The 18,282-nt window shown below is 36.0% G+C and overlaps 1 protein-coding gene across 4 annotated transcripts; it reads left to right on the forward strand.

The window, feature by feature from the left end:
- The first annotated feature begins 1,027 nt into the window (after window positions 1-1,027).
- TMEM184C (transmembrane protein 184C) lies at window positions 1,028-18,125 on the forward strand. 4 transcript variants are annotated; one of them, XM_081134066.1, is made up of 11 exons: window positions 1,028-1,268; window positions 1,549-1,688; window positions 7,319-7,449; window positions 7,547-7,583; window positions 8,476-8,681; window positions 11,502-11,576; window positions 12,861-12,954; window positions 14,698-14,810; window positions 16,399-16,498; window positions 17,006-17,177; window positions 17,399-18,125. In XM_081134066.1, exons 2-11 carry the CDS (start codon window positions 1,566-1,568, stop codon window positions 17,662-17,664), a joined length of 1,317 nt encoding a protein of 438 aa, XP_080990192.1. In that variant the 5' UTR covers window positions 1,028-1,268; window positions 1,549-1,565; the 3' UTR covers window positions 17,665-18,125. The 4 variants fall into 4 exon arrangements, with proteins under 4 accessions (XP_080990192.1, XP_080990193.1, XP_080990195.1 ...); XM_081134067.1 differs by having other exon boundaries at window positions 1,029-1,136; XM_081134068.1 differs by lacking the exon at window positions 1,028-1,268 and adding an exon at window positions 2,117-2,225 and having other exon boundaries at window positions 1,601-1,688.
- The last annotated feature ends 157 nt before the right edge of the window (window positions 18,126-18,282 follow it).

Here is an 18,282-nt window from a genome sequence, read left to right on the forward strand (position 1 = left end):
CGGTGGCAGTTGCTCTCTGACCAGTCAAATGTTAGATTCCCAGCTCTGTCACTAACTAGCTCAGAGAGCTCGGGCAAATTATTCCACCACTCCAATCTGTTTTCTCATCTGTAACACAGAAAACTGCCTACCTTTTTGGTCCAGAATAATTGATATAACGTAAGTAAAGAACTTAGTACAGTGCTTGCACCTCAGAAAAGGACGGTTATAACATAGGCCACGTTTGTGTAGCTCGCCGAGTCGTCCATATTTGTCTGCTCTATTGGTTTAGAAAGGCTCTCAGAACCCATTTACCGTTTGCTTGCTTTGTAGTGTTATCTAAAAAAGCTCGAAGCGCATACAGCGTGTCAGTCGGAATGCTAACCTTTTCACCTTCAATGGGCGTGAGTTTTTAACGCAAGTTCGAAGCGCGGAGAGAATATACAGTATTTGCAGTTGCCTCTAAAATTAAGCTGAGAGAATATACAGTATTTGCAGTTGCCTCTAAAATTAAGCTATCTTTAGAACGACCTTTCTTTGGGATCCAGAACCAACGAAGAGTCCCAACCCCTATATTCTAGCGGCTAGCAGAAAACTAGGCAGACGTTTCCCATTCTTTGTCGTCTTACTGCAGCGGGCTCCCCCGGCCATTCCCACAGAGAATCGCAGATCTTTTGTGCAGAAAAAGGTTCTGCTCTAAAGTAACTGCCTCTTACCCACACTTTCTTAAAGCTGCAATACAGCCATTGGACGACTACAGTACGTGTTCCTCAAGCGTGCTCAAACAACTCTTAACAGCTTCCAGACTCCTTCTCGAAGCCCCTGGGCCAAGTGGCAGCAATTCTAGCAACTTCTATCCCCCTCCCCTCCTTCCAAGCGCCTATCCTTGACCCGCCTCCTTACAGCCCCGCCCCTCGTAACTGGCCAATCAGAGAGTGTGAAGTAAACCGGATAGGGCGGGTCCATCTTGGCACTGTCGACCAATCACCAACCTCAGACAGCGGGGGGCGGAAGTCTTGGTTTGGCCGTGGGTTCCGCCTTCGGGGGGCGGGGGTTGGCCCCTAGGAACTGGCTTGGAAGTCTTTGGCCGGAGAGTTTGAGCCTCACCTCTTATTTATCAGCAGAATCGGGGGAAGAGACGCCTGTGAGCCCAGGAGGTAGGAGGTTCGACCGCCCAGGAAAAGAGCGAGTGGGGCGGAAGCAAACTGTGTGCAGGGTCCATAAAAGCCGGTCCTGTTGGGCGCCGCTCTCCAGGCCATGGTACAGGCGGAGCTCCGGGCGATCCCCAGGTGAGGGCTGCGGCTCCGCCCGAGGTTTCCGCCGCGGAAGAACCGGGTAGATGCGGGGTGGGGAAGAAAGGATGCAGCCCGTGCTGCTCCCCGGGAGCACCCAGAGCGGCCGCAGTGGCCGCAGCTGCAGCAGAAAGCACAGCGCAGGCCGAGGAGGCGGCTGGAGCTGCTGGTAGAGTCACCCAACAGCCGCTTCTCCGTAGTATGCGAGTTGATAAAACAGCGAAAGAACAGGGCTCCCCATTACAACCTTTTTCAAACTCTTCCTTGCTACTCGGAGCTGATTTATGCGGAGACATGCCTTGCACTTGTACCTGGACGAACTGGAGACAATGGATTCGACCTTTAGTGGCGGTCGTCTACCTGGTGGTCATAATCGTTGCGGTTCCCCTTTGTGTGTGGGAATTACAGAAACTGCAGGTAAGGGGCCTGCACCATCGGCTCTACCCTTTCTTCTACCTTCCTGCCCATCTTAGGTTGCCCTTTTTTACCCTGGATGCCTCAGACCTGATACCCTGAAAAACATGTCATGTAAATGAGAGCCCAGTTTTAGGGTATAAACCTGTCTGCTTTCTTGTTCACGGTTTTTCAAAGCATGACACAGGAGCTGATCGAGAAAATAGGATAGGTTAAGATAGCTGCGTAGAAGAGCACTGTTTTGTTTTGCAAGTATTCATCAATTCCTTGAAAGTAAAGTAATTTTATTCCTTAAATCCGATCTGTTCAGCTATTGGACTTGATTAAGTAAATACTTTGAAAACCATGTATTGACTCTTATTAGCATTTAAGTAGCTTCCTGAATTAAAGAATTCTAGTTGGTTTAACTTTGTTGTTTGTTTTTACTTTAGAAATTAACTCTTAACCAACAAAGGTTTTGCAAAAAGTCCCTTGTATATTTTTTGATGTCATATTCTTATTATGACATCAGTAAAGTACTACAAGCTGGAAGATCCCAAGGTAAATACTTAACTAAGATACGTACTTTATAAAAATTGTTTAATGAACTTTAAATTCTAAGTTAATAATAACCAGACAGTACTTTTACTTAGAAACACCTATTTTACAAGAGCTATGACAAAACCATGACTATTTGAGGCCTTTTATTTATATATTTAAAAAAAATTTTTTTCAATTTTTCAATTACAGTTGACATTCAGTATTATACTAGTTTCAGGTGTACATCATGGTGGTTTACGTTTATACAACTTACAAAGCGACCCCCTCAATAAGTCTTGCAACCATCTGACACCATACATAGTTATTATAGTGTTATTGACTATATTCCCTATGCTGTACTTTACATCCCCATGACTGTTTTGTAATTGCCAATTTGCACTTCTTAATACCTTCCATTTGAGGCCTTTGATTGTGGAAATGATTTTTACATAAGTAAACAAAATGTATTTAATACACATTTGTTTTCTGTATATTTTACTAAATTATTTTTTGTTGCTTTTCCCGTACTGGCATAGTCCATATAGTTATTTTTAATGTTAATATAATATTCAACCACATTAAATATTTCCCATTTGTTGGATATTTAGGTTATTTCTATAATTTGTTTACCAAAGACATCTTAATACAAATAGGGATTTCTTACTTTGAAGTATTTCTTTGGAATATGGTATAGGACATACTTTTATGGTTAATGATATATATAGTATCAACCTATTTTAAGACTTCTCAGTTGTTGGTTTCAGCTGTAGTTTTTTGAGTGCTAGCTCTTAAGGAAAATTTTAATCTGCAGTCTCCACTGCTAACACCCTGAGCCAAATTCTCATCATGTCTTACCTGGACTATTCTCAACACACCAGCAAAAGTATTGAAAAACATTAAAGTCACATTAGGTGTGTCCTCTTAGTTTTCCAGTCACTCCTAGTCCCAGATTAAAAGCCAGTATCCCTAACTATAGCCATTAAGGCCCAACATGACCTGACACCACTCTCACCCCATCCCCCTCTGACTTTCTCTCAATTCCTGAGCTTTCACCAAAGCCTTGCTCAGTTGTGCATGCTTCCTCCTTAAGGCCATTGCACTAATGGGGGTTGTCAGAACATAGATGCTGTTTAAAACCATAAAGATGAATGTCACTGTAAGGAAGAAAAAGAAAAAACCCAGGACCTAGCTAGCACCAAGTTAAAGGTCAAGTAGAGGAATAGGAACTTACAGAAAGAAGCAGCGCCAGGACGGGAAGTGCAGTGCCAGGATAGGTGTCATGGTAACCAGAACAGGAGAGTGTTTCTGGTGTTGCTGGGACATAATTGGTTTTCAACGGAAATGATCCTAGTCATGGTTTCAACGGAATAGTAATGGCTGAAAACTAGAGGGAGTTGTTTGAAAAAGGAATGTGGTGGGGTAAAGAAGTGGAATCAGGATATGAAGACAAGTTTTTTGTTCATTTTTGGTTTTGTTTTGAGTATTTTACCCCTAAGGGGACCTGAGAAATGAATAGCACAACAGATAGAAGTATGGAATTAGGGGAGCAGTTTTATTCCCCCTTGTTTTGTTTTGTTTTTAAGGTTCTAGACACTAACTAGGGCATGTTCCCAATATTTAGGTATAATTTCATTTAATATTCCTTTTTTTTTTTTTTAATATATCTTTATTGATTTCAGAGAGAGGAAAGGAGAGGGAGAGAGAGAGATAGAAACATCAATGATGAGAGAGTCATTGATCTGCTGCAGCCCGCAACCCAGGCATGTGCCCTGACCGGGAATCGAACCCTGATGGCCTGGATCCTAGGTCGACGCTTAACCACTGAGCCACGCCCGGCCGGGCTCATTTAATATTCTTAATAACCCTGCAGCATAGGTACTATCTTCATTTTATAGATATGAAAACTGATAGTTAAGTGGCTAAAGCGGCATTGTGCTGAAGTGCTCTGCATACAATACCCTTATCATTCTCTTCATCATTATTTATTAAATGAGTTTGTGTATCTAAAATGCTTAACATCCTGCCCAGCAAGTAGTAGGTGCTCGGTAAGCCCTAATTACCACTGTTTGTTTTTCTTTCTTTCTTTATTTTTACTTTTAAATATATTTTTGTTGATTTCAGAGAGAGAGGGAGAAACATCAATGATGAGAGAGTCATTGATCCACTGCCTCCTGCACACCCCTGCTGAGGATCGAGCCCGAAACCCTGGCATGTGCCCTGACTGGGAATTGAACCAAAATCTTCTGGATCATAGGTCGATGCTCAACCGCTGAGCCACGCTGGCCGGCCACCACTGTTGTTTTTAAAATAGCAACACTATTCTTGCATTGGTGCAGCAGTTCTTTTTCTTGTGGAATAGCATCTCAGTTGGGATTAGGTTCTCAGTTCAACACCTAAGGCAAAGTTGTATGCATCTGCCTGAGCCCTAGATAAAGCAGTTGATTTTTAGGGACAGTTTTGTGTGAAAAAATACATGTCTTTTAAACATCAGCATCGCAATGCTCACCCTGAAAAGTCAATGGGAAGAGAGATTGTAGAAAGCTGGATGTTCCTATAGCTGGTCCCATGCCCACGGTGGGGCATACACTCATTTATTGGAATGGCAAGATGACCGTCTGCACTATTTAAGCTATTTCTTTCACTCTTTTACTTGGCCGAGTATGTATAATTGAAATCAAATAAGTTAAATGCACAATGATGTCATGCTGCTCTGCAGTCATTTTACCCTGCCCCCTGGTCTTCATGCCCCAAGTAGCTATCCTCTATGTAAGTGCTTCTCTCTTCCCCTCGAGGATTGGGGAAAACATTCTCCTATTCCACTGTACACTCTGTTTTGAAAGCATTCAGCTGAGGGACAGTTAACTCACCCCTGGATGCTCATCTTTAATGTTTTTTTCTTTCCTCTCTACTTTCTTCAAGTTACCTTAGGGAAAAAAATCTACTTATCTCCCCCTTGTTTTGTGAGCTAGAAAACCCTACTCATGGCTGATAAGTTTAATAATGTTAATGGTATCCATATATCAATGTGTCTCAAGTGTGAATAATTTATTTAGAGGTAAATGTAAATTAAAATCAGTGTAATAATTATATTAATTTCTGCAGATACCTAGAGTTGACTTATTTTATTAAGGTACTTAAATATGTACACACATAAAAGAGTTTAAATTTCTTTTTTTTTTTAATCCTCACCTGAGGATATTTTTTTCCAGTGCTTTTCAGAGAGTGTGGAAGGCAGAGAGAGAAAGAAAACATCGATGTGAAAGAGACACATCGATTGGTTGCCTCCCACACACGCCCCGACCTGGGGTGGGGATCAAGCCTGTAACTGAGGTATGTGCCCTTAGCTGGAATTGAACTGGGGACCCTTCAATCAGGGTCAGTGCTCTAATCACTGAGCGAAACTCACTAGGGCTAAATTTCTTATACATAGGGGGTTTTATATATTTCAAAAGTCAAAACAAGTGTAAAACCAGTGATTCAAATGAATGGCATTAATGCATACAGATGAAACTCAATTACCACTTGCAATGTAAAAAGTACTTAACTCCATGATACAAGACTTAAAATTTGGCCTCACTATACTGAAATGACTCAATTATCCCGTCAGTTGTTTTATGATCATTTGAAAAAGAACTTTTTTCCTTACAGCACACTGAGGTCACTTTGCCTTTTAGTCACAAGCACATTATTTTTCTTTTAAGTCTATTACCAAGTTGTTTTTGGCACTAAGGCAATCATAAAGACAACTGTGGGCATTAAAATTACTTGATAGTACAGTTCCTAATGATCACCTTACAATACAGAAGATCTAAAATCTGCTTTCATTATTATTATTATTATTATTATTATTATTATTTTAAGTCATCATTGTAATGAATACTCAATTTTAAATGACATTTGGCCAAGCAAAAATCCCTGGAATATGACTGGAATATGGTTGCTCAGACATTCCTTTTCGAATCTTTGGCTCCACACTTTGCCTTTCACTTACTGCTTTGATTAATCTCCAGCATTCAGCTTTTCAAGTTCTCCATACAGTTTAATGTAGGAATTTATTGTTGTAAAAATATATTTGTTCTATATTCTTTTGTTTTCTGCTTCTTTACTCTTTGACTGACTTTTACTGTTCAAAACAGTAGAACTAGAAGTTGTGGACTTCAGATGTATTTTAATTAACTGCTCAAAACCCTCAAGTACCAAAGTAAATGCCCACCTTTTTTCCTTGAAAAAGTTAGCATTTTCTTTTTTTTTTTTTAATTAAAAGAATTTGCACTCTTTAAGGCAGGAGTCCAGATTAGTATAAAATTCATTCCCTGGGGCATCTCAGGACAGGGGTGCAAATAAATTTGTTTCTATCAAAAAGTGCATGGATTATTTCGGCTCTAGCCAGGGTGAGATAGTTCAAAGTATATTTTTAGAAATTGAGCTATTACAGGATAAAATATTGATCAGATACTGATCTAAAAGAGAAATTAGAGCTTTTTAAAATGTAATATCCTGAGTTGATACTGTTATGTATGAGGGGTGGTATATATATTAGCACAGTTTGCTTTGAACAGTAGTTGTGGCAGTACTTATCAAATGGGAGGGTTAAAAGACAATGCATGCAAAGAAATTAAAGTATCTGATATAGTCAGCATTCAGTAAATGTTCTACTAACATGTTGTGTAACAGAATTTGCAGAAAATATAGGTAGGTTTTTAACTTTCTAGACATGAAAGCAAAAGAATAAACCATATGAAGAATTTTAGATTTGAGTTGTGCAGAAAATTTGAAAATCCTATATATCTCCAAACACAATAATTAAATATAAAGGGCAAATAAGCTGGGGGAAAATGACATAATATTAACATTCTTAATATTCACAGCATTATTACAAACGGTCCCATGAGGAAAAATGCTCAATCGCATGAGGAAAATTCTTCCCCCCCCCCCCCCGCAAAAGGAAAAATAGGCTGTTTATTAAAGAATAAATAAAAAATGGCTTCTAGTCTTTTGGAAAATATTAGGCCTTATTAATAATCAAATAAATGAAAATTTAAGAAATAAAAATATTTAGCTCTTTACTTTTAATATCACAGAATTTATACCAGCATGTTCTTCTGCTTCTTAAGGTTGGAATACACACCAAGGCTTGGTTTATTGCTGGAATATTTTTGTTGTTGACTATACCTATATCACTATGGGGGATATTGCAACACTTAGTGCATTATACACAACCTGAACTACAGAAACCAATAATAAGGTAAATCTTAACGTATTTTTAATCTATTAGTGTTGTGTTGGCTTATTTCATAAATATAATGTAAATGTTTTTAATTTATGTTTTGCTTTCCAAATAGGGTTCTTTGGATGGTACCCATATACAGTTTAGATAGTGTAAGTATGTTTAATTTTATCTCATTAACTAAGAACTTTTTTGATGATACTAACTATACTTGCAGAATGCTTAAAGAAAGTATTTTTATTTGGCAGCAAGAATCAAATAAGAAAAGTGAAAAAGGTTCACTTGTTTTTGATGTCAGTAAAGAAGATAAAGTATGACAATAGAAAAGGCAGACATTTAAAATTTTAAAATGTCTATAGCTGTTGGCGCTCTCCCGTGAGCACACCCTTCCTTTCGCCTCCCCTCCCCTCTCCCTTCCCCCCCCACATTACCTCCTGAGCCCATTTTTTCTACCACTTAACTCCTACCTCTGTGATGATTTTCAATAAACTTTCTCTTATTTTTTAAAAAAATCTATAGCTGTTTTCTTTGCTTGATCTTTTAAAATTTCAGATTAGTAGCTCTTAGTCCTTAAAATAATGTAATGTTTAAATTGATATCACCATCCTTTTTATTTATTAAACCTTTTATTTCAACAACAAAAAACCCTCCCAGTGGTTTCGAGCACAGTTGTTACAGTTCCCTGCTTTAATTTGATTAAATATAAAGAAAATGTTTTTCACAGCATTTTCTGTGATCATGTCAAGAAAAATTTCAGATTTTATTTAAGAACCCAAGTGTATGTAATTTAGCTTCTGTCTTCATAGTCATTATTTACCCCTAAACACAGATGTTTTCATTTACCAATATCCAAGATGTTTATTGCTTTTAGAAATTCATCTCACAGATTGTCTGGTAGCCCTCATAATAATAAACTTTCAAACATTTGATGTAAATAGGTGGCAAGTTAAAAAATTAGCTTATTGTGAATACCATGAATTAGAGTGGTAATTCATTTTATATTAGTTGCAACTATTTTTAACACTTTTTTTGGTTTTTTTATAGTGGATAGCTTTGAAATATCCCAACATTGCAATATATGTGGATACCTGCAGAGAATGTTATGAAGCTTATGTCATTTACAACTTCATGGGATTTCTTACCAATTATCTGACTAACCGTTATCCAAATCTGGTATTAATCCTCGAAGCCAAAGATCAACAGAAACACTTCCCTCCTTTATGTTGCTGTCCACCATGGACTATGGGAGAGTAAGTATGTTTGGTTTTAGTGCTTTTATGTTTTGGTTTTATTTAAGCTATCAGTTCTCTGCAAAGCAATGTGTTGAGTACGATGAGCAATACAAAAAATATGAGTCCCTAACTTCGTGTAGTTCATAGTCAAGTTTGAAGACTAACAAAACACATTTTGATAATCTACACATAAGTTAGTTTCTTTAACATCATTCATTCTAAATAGAAAACTTAAGATATTATGGGTAAAAACCTTAGAAATCATTTAATCAACATCCTTTTACAGTTGGAAACCAGGGTCTGCAGCAATTAATTTACTCAAGGTCATATAGCTAGTTAATGACAAAATCAGATGCTGCTTCTATATCTATTGAGATGATCATGGTTTTTCACATTTAAGAGTAAATTAAATTAGTGGATTTTCTAATATTAAAACCTCCTTGCTTTCAAGGATAAATTCAAAGTGGTTATGATGTATCATCTGCTTTACTGTAAGATTTGGTTTGCTAGTATTTTGTTTAGAATTTTTACATGAGTAAAATTAGACTATAGCTTTCTTTTCTTACACTGTCCCTGTCTGGTTTTTCATATCCAGGCTATACTGCCTGAATAGAAATTACTGCCTTTTATTGTCTATCGCAAGAAACGATTGTGAACAATACCTTGAAAGATTAGACCTGGATGCTTTGTTGTGGGAGGACAATTGAAGAACTAGTCAGGCTTCCTGTTTCTGGAATCTTTTGTTTTTTCATTACGGTTTTTAGAAATTGGGCAGAATAGACAAAATTTTAAAATGTATGGGTATACATTAGTTTATAACTTCTTCATCTCTTTTGGATCTGTTGTTATGACTCCTTTTCCATTTCTAATGTTATTAGTATTTTTTTTTCTTCTTCTTCTTAAAAAATCTTGCCGGAAGTTTCGTAGCGTTCTGAAGAACTGATTTTTGGCTCTGTTGATTCTCTCTCTAGTGTGTTCTCTATTCCATTAATTTCTGGTCTACTTTTACTTCCTTTCTCATATTTCTTTGGATTTACTATGTTCTTTTCCTAACATGTTAGAGTCTTAGCTTGTTAATTTACAGCCTTTCTTCTTTTTTTAACACTGCATTTAAAATGATACATTTCACTTCAGGTTCTACATACACTCCTTGCATCGCAGTTCTTCTGTCTAGGATCATTTCCTTCTTTTTAAAGTATGGCCCTTTAAGTGTTCCTTTCGTTTTAGTGTATCAGTGGCAGATTTTCTCAGATATACTTATCAAAGTATTTTTATTTTGCCCTCATTCTTAAAAGATAGTTTGGCTGGATGTAGTTCTGTGTTGACAGGGATTTTCTCCGAGCATTTTGAAGATTGTATTCCACCTAATTTTGGCTTCAGTTGTTAACCCTCTACTGTCAATCTAATTGTCTCTTCATTATAGGTGACCTGTCTCCCAACTGCATTTAAGACCCTCTGTCTTTGATGTTTTGCAGTTTCACTGTGAAGTATCTAAGTTGTTTTGGTTTTGTTTTTAGTCCTGCTTAATTTACAGTGTGCCTCAGTCTGTAGTTACATGTTTTTCATTCGTTCTGAAAAGTTCTCAGCCATAGTCTTTTCTGATTTTGCCTTTTCTCTACTCTGTCTTTCATAACTCTCATTATATGTTAGACTTGATTCTATTTTGTTCTTTGTAACTCTTGGTCACATTGCCTCTCTGTCTCAAGCCTTTGCTGTATTATGGGCAATTTTTTCAGATACATTTTCTAGTTCATGAATTCTCCACAGCTTTCAAAAGTATCTAATTGGCTATTTAATCCATCTACATAGTCACCCTTAGTGGTCTCAGGTTTGGTTTGGCAGTTAACTCATAGAATACTATAGATTTAACCAGCTCCAGCTTAACTTTTGCAAAGAGTATTGGCCAGGAAGCACAACACGTACAGCCAAAGAATGCTCGTCAAGAGATCTTGCAACAAGCCCAAGTGCAATTCCTAGACCCAACACCACAGGGGGCACACTTAGTTATAACTGGAGTGAACCACCTCGGCACAGAGAAGGCTCTCAGCACATAGAACCCCAATAGAACTAGTAACAGCACCTCAAATCCTGTATGCCAGACTCACAGTCTTCTCAGTCTACAAGTAATTCTTAAATTAGGGGATTCATAATACATAACATTGATAACCAGTTTTCCTGATAGGAGTGCTAAATAAGCATTTGCTCTCAGATCCGCTTGGTCTTTTAAGAAGGCTTTTACACAAGGCTCTCAGGTGGAGGGCCTTTATTTAGTAGTCATGTTTTGGGACTTCTTTGGTTTTGTTTGTTACTCCTTGTGAATCTTCCCCTAGATTGAGCAAGCCCAGCAATAGAATAAAAACTTTATACAGGATCTTTGTTTTGTCCTTTCAGAGTATCTAGTCAATGATAGTCTCTGGAATGCTATTTAAATACCAAACTTGAAACTGAATCCTAAAATGTAAATACTTTCTAAATATGCTTTCACATATACACACACACACCTAGTTCGTTTGTTAATCAGCTTTTCTTCCAGAAACACACAGAGACCCACTTTTGTTCTTTTGTTTTGTGCTGCACTAGTCACTAATTTGAGACTATACACAGAAAGGGGATCCTCCAGAAGATGTAGTTGTCAAATAATTTTTAAAATAGTACTTAAATTAATTTGTTTGCTCCAATCCACCTTCTTCCCCATTTGCCACTTAGAATGACTAAATTAAAAGAATTAAATATAAATATAGCATCATTTGTCAAAATGGTTTTAATGCGGGGCTTTGGAGAAAACCTGATACTATTTAAATGAGTGGTTGAAAATTCTAAGTTCCTTTTCTTTGGCAGAGTATTGCTGTTTAGGTGCAAACTGGGTGTGTTGCAGTATACAGTCGTCAGACCATTCACTACCATCATTGCTTTGTAAGTACATAGAGCTTGTATTATTTATTTTTTAAAAAGTCCTCATGCTCTTTTGTGAAACTGAGTAGAAAAGCATATAAATAATGCTAATTTACTTGTTTATAATACAGGTCGAATTATTTTAAAAACACAATGTATAGAAACCCTACTATATTAAATAAGGTGACCATTTATAGATAAAGAATCACCACAGAATTCTTCTAAATAATATTCTTTCTGAGCTTTTTGGAAAACATTTAAAATATACTTTTTAAAATACTAGTTCACACAGCTTTACAGAAACATCTGTTACATGAAGTTAAAGTATGCTACTTTAGGTTCATTACATGGTTTTATTTTCTAAATAGTTAAGTTAGAATATGAACACTGTATTCCAAGGAAGAAGCTATATCTTTATGTTTTAGTAATTCTATCCAGGCTTAGCGCTGGAGGTAAAATTAAGCTATCTGGTAACACTATTCCCTAAAAATTTTTAAACATCAAATAATTTAAAGCAGGTAAGGCTGCATATTCTACTTGCTAGTCCTAACATTCTGCATGTTTACAGAGGAAGAAGGGAAAACATTTGAGAGATGCATTCAGTTCTTTATGCTCCCTTTGAGCTAGCAATTCTTTGGTGACATTTACCTTAGAGTTGACTAATTTTGCATGCATTCATTTATGAAGACATGCTTTATTTTCTGCAGTTTAGAAACTACGTAATCATATATCTTAATACTTAGATCTGGGTCTTCATAAAATTTACCTCCAAGCCCTGGCCAGTGTGGCTCAGTTGGTTGGGTGTCATCCTGTGCACTGAAAGGTCGCTGGTTTGATTACCAGTTAGGGCACAAGCCCTGGTTTCCAGCTCGATCTCCGATCCCCAGTATGGGGCATGCAGGAGGCTGCTTATGCTCTCACATCAATGTTTCTCTCTTCTCCCTTCCCCTCTCTCTAAAAACCAATAAACTATTCTTTAAAATAAAAAAATTTTACCTCCAAGACAATTTGGGTGAAAAAATAGAGTTGTAGTTATAGACCTGCATTTCATGTTTATAACAATCAAGCCTTTGAAAATTAAGCAGCATAATTTTTTTGAATCTATGTATAAACTACCCTTTCTCGTTCAATGTATGTGTCTTACTTTGGATTTACTTCAAGTTGGAGGTACAGTCATATGGTAAAATTTCTTGAAAAAAATGTTTTGTTTTTATTTTTTGAACCAGCTCTATGACCAAAATTGATTTAAATATTCCTGTCTATGCTGTATTAATTGTAAAGTTGCCTTATTTTTACTATTTTTAGAATCTGTGAGCTGCTTGGTGTATATGATGAAGGCAACTTTAGTTTTTCAAATGCTTGGACTTACTTGGTTATAATAAACAATATGTCACAATTGGTAAGTAAATAGTCATCCTAACTGTACTAAATTAGTATCTATAACTAAATTCGTAGGGAAAGTTTCTTTGGGAATAAAGCTTATTACTTTTTTTACCTTGAAATTTCATTTATGGGAAGAATTTCAAAAAACTGAACATGTATCTTTATACACCTATAAAGATATAATATGATATAGTATCTGTTAATTATTTGGTGACTTATACCTTAACCTGTTTATTGTGTTTGTTCATTTGGTTCTGGGTACTCATTGCACAATTTGTGGATATGTCATAAATAAAAGCACAATGCTCTCCCTTTAAAAAAAACAAAAACATATCCTAGGCATATTCAGTAAGATTCTCTCATAATTTGGAATTAAAGGAAAATTGAGAATGACAGGTTTAAAAAATATATGTTCTACATACTAAAATGCTCTAAACATATAACTATCTGATCCTTTCAACCTAATGAACACCTTATTTAAAATCTTTAATGCTTTCAGCAAAATAATAATTTAGATGCAGTGGCATGTATGTGTGGTATTAGAGGTTTAGAATAAAAATCAAATGCCCAGGCCCTGGCCACGTAGCTCAGTTGGTTAGAGTGTCATCCCAATACACCAAGGTTGCAGGTTCAATCCCTAGTCAGGGCACATACAAGCATCAACCAGTGAGTGCATGGATAGGTGAACAGCAGTCAATGTTTCTATCTCTCTCTCTAAAAATTCTTTTTTTTTTTTTTAATTTAAAAAAAATCAAATGCCTATGTATTCAAAGCTTTCCCATATGCTTATACTCTTTTGAACCAGTAATTCCATTTCTGGGAATGCACCCTCAAGTAATGATCGGAAGTATTTATGCTTTATCATTGTAGGTAAATCTATTATTTGTAATAGCAAAAGGCTGAAAACAATCCTAAGTGCAGAGATGGGGACTTGTTAAATGTACTATAGTCCTTCCACTGGCCAAAATATTTGGCAGTTATTAAAAATAATTTTTATGAAACCTATGGAAAATAAGGTTAAGGGGGGGAATCAGGCAACAAAATTTTGTTTTTAGTTGATACTTGTTAAACACGACTTTATGTATAAATAGGAATGGTTGGATGATGGGACTATATACTTTACTGCTTAGATATTTTAAATATCTTAAATGAACATTTTATGATTTCAGTGGGAAAAAGTAAAATGTTTACTGCTATGCAAATACTACACTAGGTAATTACAACTAATTTTTTTTTAAACAGTTAACGTCTTGAGCATTTATTTTATAAAAGTAACTTCACCTGGATTAAAATACTGCCCTCAAGAAAAATTGTTTCCTTGATTCCTACTTTCAGATGTCATGGTCACAGTTTTATTGAAAAGTACTTATTTAATGTGTTGATTTATAACAAATGGTTCAGCCCTTATAAAATTAATGGTAATTTGTGTACAAAAGCCATTACTAAGCATATAATGTTTTTATTTTGTCTGACTGAGAGCCTTTTCTTCCTGTGTTCATTGTTTCTGAGCTCCAGTTAGTGAACACTTGAAACCATTTTCAGGGAAGATGTTAGATCTCTTCTGAGAAATTTTATATCATATATATTCATCCATAGTGAACTATAAAAGCTTGTTGTTAATCTAAAAATACCATAATAAAGCCTAAAAAAATTTGGCTGAAACAGTACTCTGTACCAGGTCTCTGCTTTATAGCTTTAATATTTCTACTACCATATTTATTCTTAATGAAGTTTAATTTTTAATCTTGATTGTTTCTAGTTTGCCATGTACTGTCTCCTGCTATTTTATCAAGTACTGAAGGAAGAACTGAGTCCAATCCAGCCTGTTGGCAAATTCCTTTGTGTAAAGCTGGTGGTTTTTGTTTCTTTCTGGTAAGTGTTATTTTATCTTAAATGTTCCCCTTTTCTAAAGGACAATAAAACTGTTGACAAGGGAAGAATTTAAAAAATAGTTTTAATACAGATGAATTAAAGTGTCTCTAATTACTTTAAAAGTTCATCCTTTTAGCCCTTCTTGGTTTTTCATAGGAAAAAATAATCAGATGGCACTGTCAGATTTATAAGAAAAAAATAATTTGAGACAACCTAAATGTCTCGGCACTAGAGGAGTTGTTAAACTAAGGAATCATTAAAATAAATCATGGTGTTTTCATATGAGCATACTTTGCAGTTTGGAAGGTAAACATAATATAGAATATTTAATAATGTGAGGAAATATTCATCAGTAAAAATATTTTTTTAAACAAAAGGCAGAATTGTACATGGTCCCAGTTTAGGAACAGGGTGGATGATGAAGGGGCCTAGAAACAAATACAGTGGTACCTCGGTTTTCAAACGTCTCCGTTTACGAGCATTTCGGTTTATGACGCCGTAAACCTCGAAGGAAATGGCTTCGGTTTTCGAACACGCCTCTGAAGTGGAACAGGCCTTACGGCTTCTGCTGAGGGCAGGATCCTGAGGCCTCGCTGTGGGCTGTGGATCCCTCGGTTTTCGAACGTTTCAGAACTCGAACGGGCTTCCGGAATGGATTACATTCAGAAACCCACAGAGGTACCACTGTACACCAAATTTAACAACATACAAATATAAAAAGTGGAAAAAGAAAAATCCCTCAATCCCACTACCCAGAATGATTATCATGTTATAAAACTCCACAGAAATAGTTTCATACTATAAAAACCTACAGAGCTTAATATGTTCAGTATATTGTGGATAAAATTGTCAGTAAGGTGAGGTATAATTTTGTTTAGGCTTTTTTGGCTTTGCTTAGTATTCTGTTGTGTGGATGTTAACTTTTTAAGCAGTTTCCTATTGACATTTAGGTTGTTTCTAATGTTTTCACCATTACAAGCAATATTGAAGTGAATATTCTTGTCTCTAGAGAACTATGAAAGCTGCTCTGACTATCTCATTATTACCTGATTAAATGTAACTCAGTCACATCCCTAGATTTGCTTGAAATGCTCACTATGATTCCGTCTTAGAGTCAGACCCCTTCTGAGTTTGTCTCTAATTCCAGTACTTCAAACAAGACTGGTTTCAAAATGTTTTTTAAAATAATCTGAATAATCAACTAACACATGTAAATAACATTTAAGTATCTACCCTTTATTTCACTTTAAATGCCTATTGTATAACGTTATTAGCCATTATCTGTGTATAGGAAGAACTTTGTTACTTCTGCATACTTTCAAAACAAAAAGACATATAAACCAAGTACCGAAGTTTTAAGAATACATAATCCAAATTCATGTGAGGAAACTGTACTAGAAGAGTAAATTTGTAAAGCAAGTAAATACTTTTAATATAGACACACAGTGTCTTTGAGAATATGCTGCGAAGGCAGGGCATGGTCCACAGGTTGTGCTGGGGTTAAACTTTTTAAAATGGCATATTTTAAAAACAACTGCTCGTTTTATGCTTGATATAGATTTGGCGTTTACCTTTTCCTAACATATAGGCAAGCAGTAGTTATTGCTTTGTTGGTAAAAGTTGGCGTTATTTCTGAAAAGCACACATGGGAATGGCGAACTGTAGAAGCTGTAGCTACAGGCCTCCAGGTAAGTAGTGCTATCTCTGAATTCAACAGAACTTTACTGTTTTTTAAGCATTTTTATATTAAGCATAGTATCTCTTAAATCTGACAACAGGCAGACTATGGGGCTACTGTTATCCTCACTTTACAGGTGAAATGGGAAACCCTAAAGAAATTGGCCATTAATTATTAGTAGTAGAGCCAGGAATACAATCTATATTGTTATTCCTAGTCAATTTATCTTTCTGCACTGCTTCTCTTAGTCCTTTAGCAGTGGACTGAGCATTCCATGTACTTTGCTAATAAATATTTGATTTAGTGCAAAATAGATTTAAGTTTTTGGCATTTTGTTGGGGATTTTGGGGGGTGTTTTTGGTTTTTTTTGAAGAGGTCAAAAATTATTTTGGAAAATGGTAAAATGAGCAGAAACCCAGCTATTGATACTTAAATACTTTTGAAAAGGAAGATAGTGTTTTTCCTTTATCTACAAAACTACATTTAAACTCAAAGATGGCTGATATTTTTGTTGTAGGACTTCATTATCTGTATTGAGATGTTCCTCGCTGCTATTGCTCATCACTACACTTTCTCATATAAACCGTATGTCCAGGAAGCAGAAGAGGGCTCATGCTTTGATTCCTTTCTTGCTATGTGGGATGTTTCAGACATTAGGGATGATATTTCTGAACAAGTAAGGCATGTTGGTAAGTACCAGTCATCTAATTTATCCAAATAGGTAATTTTATTAAGGGCAGTTTTGTAGCTACTTAAGAAATGAAAAGACTTTGTTTAAAGCAGTACCACAATAAGGCTTTTTTTTTGGGGGGGGGGGGGGGCGGCAACTTATTTTTAGCAGTTGAGTTTATTGGTAAAATATCAATACATAATTTATGGTTAACTCGGAAACATTTACATTACTTTAAAGGAAGGACAGTCATGGGACATCCTAGGAAAAAAATTTTTCCCGAGGATCAAGATCAAAATGAACATACAAGCTTGTTATCATCATCATCACAAGATGCAATTTCTGTTGCCTCTTCTGTGCCACCTTCACCCATGGGTCACTATCAAGGGTTTGGACGTACTTTGACTCCCCAGACTACACCTACTATAGCTGATATACCTGATGAAATACCTAATGATACTACAGAAGAAAAAAGAGAACCTTCAGATAAACCTGTGGTCTCCTGAACAGTGTGTGGAAAGCAAACTGCACTACTACTACCATGTTACTTCCATACCTGGTATCGCATCGCTCAGGATTTTGTGCTTGGGACAAGCCATAAATGATGGAAAATTTCAACACAAAGACAGGCGAAAGCCAGGTACTACTGGATTTATATAACTAAATTTTGTATATCACAAATAATGTCTAAATATCCTAGACTTAGACTGGATTTCTTAACATTAGAGTATCACATACTCAAATGGTAGAAAATGAGTGTACTAAAAGCTCTGATGTTACATGCTTTATCAAGAGGATGGGCATTAAAAAAAATAATCAATGCTTCCTACCACTGCTGCATGAATATAATGCTCTGGAATTAGCAGAAAGTATAATTCAGAAGTATGAATTAGTGGAACGTAATCATAATCATGTGCCATATATTTCGCAACGGGATGTCTTTCAATAAATAAGAATTTATCATTTATTTTCCGCAACTTTGTGTGTCTCATTCTTTAAACATAAACCATTGATGTTTTAACAGAAAGTTAAAACATCTTGATTAGAGAGGCATAGTATAAAATAAGTCCAGAAAAATTAAGGGTTAAAAGTTATATACCAATAATGAAAGATACCTTGCCCTT

The sequence above is a fragment of the Miniopterus schreibersii genome (genome assembly GCF_964146895.1).
Source record: "Miniopterus schreibersii genome assembly, chromosome: 4".
Taxonomy (NCBI): domain Eukaryota; kingdom Metazoa; phylum Chordata; class Mammalia; order Chiroptera; family Miniopteridae; genus Miniopterus; species Miniopterus schreibersii.

Excerpts from the sequence above, each read along its gene's own strand:
- TMEM184C (XM_081134069.1), top strand. The coding sequence starts at position 1,473 with ATGCGAGTTGATAAAACAGCGAAAGAACAGGGCTCCCCATTACAACCT. Across the intron at positions 11,577-12,860 it reads TTCACTACCATCATTGCTTT|AATCTGTGAGCTGCTTGGTG; the intron begins GTAAGTACATAG and ends TACTATTTTTAG. Across the intron at positions 14,811-16,398 it reads GTGGTTTTTGTTTCTTTCTG|GCAAGCAGTAGTTATTGCTT; the intron begins GTAAGTGTTATT and ends CCTAACATATAG.